The following is a 4,113-nucleotide window of genomic DNA, read 5'->3' on the forward strand; positions in this document are numbered from 1 at the left end:
CGGAGCCCGGGCTCCGGACGCGCAGGCTCAGCGGCCATGGCTCACGGGCCCAGCCGCTCCGCGGCATGTGGGATCCTCCCAGACCGGGGCGCGAACCCGGTTCCCCTGCATCGGCAGGCGGACGCGCAACCACTGCGCCACCAGGGAAGCCCTGACTCTTTTTTTAAAAAAATAAACTTATTTATTTATTTGGCTGCGTTGTATCTTAGTTGTTGCGCACGGGCTTTCTCTAGTTGCGGCGAGCGGGGGCTACTCTTCGTTGCGATGCGCGTGCTTCTCATTTTGGTGGCTTCTCTTGTAGCGGAGCACAGGCTCTAGGCTCCCAGGCTTCAGGAGTTGTAGCACACAGGCTCAGTAGTTGTGGCACACAGGCTTAGTTGCTCCGCGGCATGTGGGATCTTTCCGGACCAGGGCTCGAACCCGTGTCCCCTGCATTGGCAGGCGGATTCTTAACCACTGTGCCACCAGGGAAGTCCAAACTTTTTTTTTCTTTTTTTTTTTTCAGTGGCACTGATCTCTTCATGTAGTCACTCAATCACTGGTTGCTCTGGTAAATCTTGCTCTTATTCCATGAGGACCAATATTTCTTTATTACACTTATATGACTGGATTGCCAGTGTCTCTCAGCAGTCTTCACAGTCCAAAGGCTGCAGAGGCCCCACAGTAGGACATGGGGACCAGTCCAAACACACAGGAGAACCAAGCGGCTGCAGGAAACGGCGGTGTTAGTGTCCAACTTGATTCTTTATATCTCATGTCCTACCCAATCCAGTAATTTTTAGATTAGTCTGATTTTCTTCTCCTGGAACCTAGCCCAAATAGAAAATTATATTAGACGATGATTCTCTTTCTCAGACACAAAAATTACTGTCCATTTATTATTTAGAAGGGAAAAGATAAAGCATTACAGACACTCAATTTCTATAAAAGCCTGGGTGCTAGGTTTTAGTTTTCTGGACAAGTCTTTATTGTTTCATCAACCATTAGTTCCTCCTTTTACACATCATGAAGTTGTGGGTACAAACATGGAAACAAGGGCTTGATTAGAGGAACTTCAGTTGAACATGGGAGACCAAAGATGCTCTACACTTCTTAACAAAAATGCTCTAAGATAGATACAGTCTTATGATGCCAGACCTATAAATGGTGATTTTGGAGAGTTGGATCATAAGATTTTATTTTGTATTGATTTTTCATATATGGATTCACTAAAGAAGCTCTTTGAAGGATGTATGTTTGTATGGGTATTTTCAGAGGATGAAGCAAAATACAGAGAACATCTTCTGCAGACTTGCTCATCTCTAAGACATATTTTATTTAGTAGAAAGATGATCTCTTCATTTGTATTGACTGGCTATGCTAAAATATTCTGAGCTGATGTATGTAATAGCAATACTAACAGAAAGTTTCTCTTTTCTACTTAGCTGTGCGAGTATGACACAGCTACTTTTGGTTCTATGCCAAGATTAACCCACACTATTTCACAATTTGTATATGAACCCCAATGAAGCATTTTTAGGAGATGACTGCCTTGTAACCTGCACTTCACTGGATGCTCATTATGAGTTTTTCTACTATTCTCATAACTGTGGCATCATAACCAAAGTAAGAGGAATGGCTATTTTACCTAAAATCTGAGTGCTGTATGGTTCCTTAAACAGGCCCCCAAACCAGAAGTCACTAAGTTTCTATTTGCAATATGTCTGGACTGATTTCTCTAATATTCACATTCAGGACATAGGGAATTAATGAAGGAGGTGCTAAGTACTTTTTTTTTCTTGTTGGGGAATAATTGCAAACTCTAATGTGCACCTTGTAGATATAAAACTCAATTAGTGACAGAACAGTCAGAGAGATGACAAGTTGGAGAGGAGAAAAGCATTTTCCACACATCACAAATTTATCATGTCGTTTCCCAACCTAGTGATACGTTACAGTTTATAAAGTTTGGCCAAGTGCAATCAGAAGAAGGAAGTAACACTAGCCAAGCATCAGAAGGCTTTTCAAAGTAAAAGTGTTTAACACTCTAGAGCCCCACTCAACCCCATTCACCGGAGGTTTTGATGTGCCTTATTGGGCACAGTGAAAGATCAACTATGCAAACCACTGAAAAAAATATAATTGGAATTTGGCTTAATTAAAAAAATTTTAGCAGCCAACAAAAGTTTGCTGTAAAATTACTTATTATTTTTATCACTATCCCAAATGGAATATTAAGTAATAGAATTTTTCAGGTCTAGCTGAATGTCAAAGGTTGGGTTCCACAGAAAGCACAATTTGAGGTGGATTTGAGCATGCAGGGTGTTTATTAAGAAGTGTCTATTTTTATGCCATTTGTACCATAATGTTTTGATTAATATAGCTTTGGAGTATAGTTTTCCCCCAGAGGAAATAGTTCCATTGATACAGCTATAGATTCAGTGTGTCTGTGGGAGGGACTAAGTTTGGGATCTTCTTACTTTGCCATCCTGAACCAGATGTAGTGTAGCTTGTGATGCCTCCAGCTTTATTGTTCTCTGGATTGCTTTGACCATTCAAGGTTTTTGTGTTCAATAGAATTTTAGGACAGTTTTTTTTTTTCTATGAAAAATATCATTGGGATTTTGATAGGGATTGTATTGAATCTATGGATGGCTTTGGGTAGTATGGATATTTAAACAATATTAATTCCTCTGATCCATGAACATGGGATACCTTTCCATTGTTTGTCTTCAGTTTCTTTCAACAAAGCCTTGTGATTTTCAGTGTATAGATCTTTTACTTTCTTAGTTAAATTTATCCCTAAGAATTTTATTTTTTTGATGCTATTGTAAATGGGATTTTTTTCTTTATTTTTTTTTCACATACATGTATTTTGTTGTTAGTGTATAGAAACACAACTAATTTCTGTATATTGACTTAATTGTTTAAACAAGATCCCCAGGGATTTATGGTGAGTAGAAGCAGCTCCCAAGTTCCAAAGTGTATTCATATGGGCTCAGAGCTCATGCTCTCTACCACTACGCAGTATTCCAGTTACAGCAGTGTTTCTCAAAAAGAGGTATAAACAAACACTTTTTTGAATATGAACCACAAAGATCCTTTTTCTTTCAATTAACAAGTACTGATTGACTTTTATGTACAAGCATTGTGCCAGATTTTAATGCTTGTGTCCATTTAGAAAGCGGCCTGGTTTCCCATGAACAGATGTTGAGTGTGGTCACTTTTAGAGAGCTTGAAGGATCCATAACTTCCTATTCAAATAACTTTAAGTTTCCTGAGACTCTTAAGACAAACATCTGCTTAAAATCTTTCTTTGTCCCTTTAGACTTTGCAGGAGACTCTTCTGCTTAAAACTATAATCAAGTATATCTCAAGTAACTCTGAAGACACAGCTGAAATGCTACTGTCATGTGTTGTTACAAAATGAGCATGGTATGCCAGACTTCCTAGTCTCTGGCTCCATCTTGGTCTTCCAGATAAGAAACCAACCCTGAAAGGTTAAAAGGCATAACTAGGGGAAGGCAGACACAAAACCCTAATGGGAACACCAATCTGTTGATCCCTGGCCCTGTATATTTCAAAAGTTATTGCAATTGTGTTCTAGGATATAATAATACCAAGAATACTGAAAAATGGAATGATGATGATGACTTTTTTGATACAAGTGGCAGAGTTACTGAAAACCTGATAGATCTCAACCAGATCTTGACCAAATCTAGTTATTTTGAAGTTTGAACCCACATTCAAGATTCCTGAAAGAAATAAACAAGAAACCAGATCTAAAGGATAATACATGAACTCACTAAGGATTCAAGATCAGCATGCTAGGCTGAAGATGTGGGGAGAGAGATGGAACATACTAGAACAGGATCCATGGGTTAAGATTAATTTCTTGCAACCTAAGTGTCCAGTGACAGATGAATGGGTAAAGAAGATGTGGTATATATATACAATGGAATATTAGTCAGAAAAAGACACGAAATTGAGTTATTTGTAGTGAGGTGGATGGACCTAGAATCTGTCATACAGAGTGAAGTAAGTGAGAAAGAGAAAAACAAATACCGTATGCTAACACATATATATGGAATCTAAAAAAAAAAAAAAAAATTCTGAAGAACCTAGGGGCAGGAC

The 4,113-nt window shown here is 38.7% G+C and overlaps 1 protein-coding gene across 1 annotated transcript in view; it reads left to right on the forward strand.

Annotated features, from left to right (window-relative positions):
• Window positions 1-4,113, forward strand: part of OOSP1 (oocyte secreted protein 1) — a 57,298-nt gene that overhangs the window by 51,551 nt on the left and 1,634 nt on the right. Inside the window, 3 exon segments of the mRNA XM_055091380.1 lie at window positions 1,425-1,466; window positions 1,469-1,605; window positions 3,308-3,414. Coding sequence (XP_054947355.1) covers window positions 1,425-1,466; window positions 1,469-1,605; window positions 3,308-3,414 — 286 coding nt within the window.

Source organism: Physeter macrocephalus, chromosome 16 (genome assembly GCF_002837175.3).
Source record: "Physeter macrocephalus isolate SW-GA chromosome 16, ASM283717v5, whole genome shotgun sequence".
In the NCBI taxonomy this organism is placed as follows: Eukaryota; Metazoa; Chordata; class Mammalia; order Artiodactyla; family Physeteridae; genus Physeter; species Physeter macrocephalus.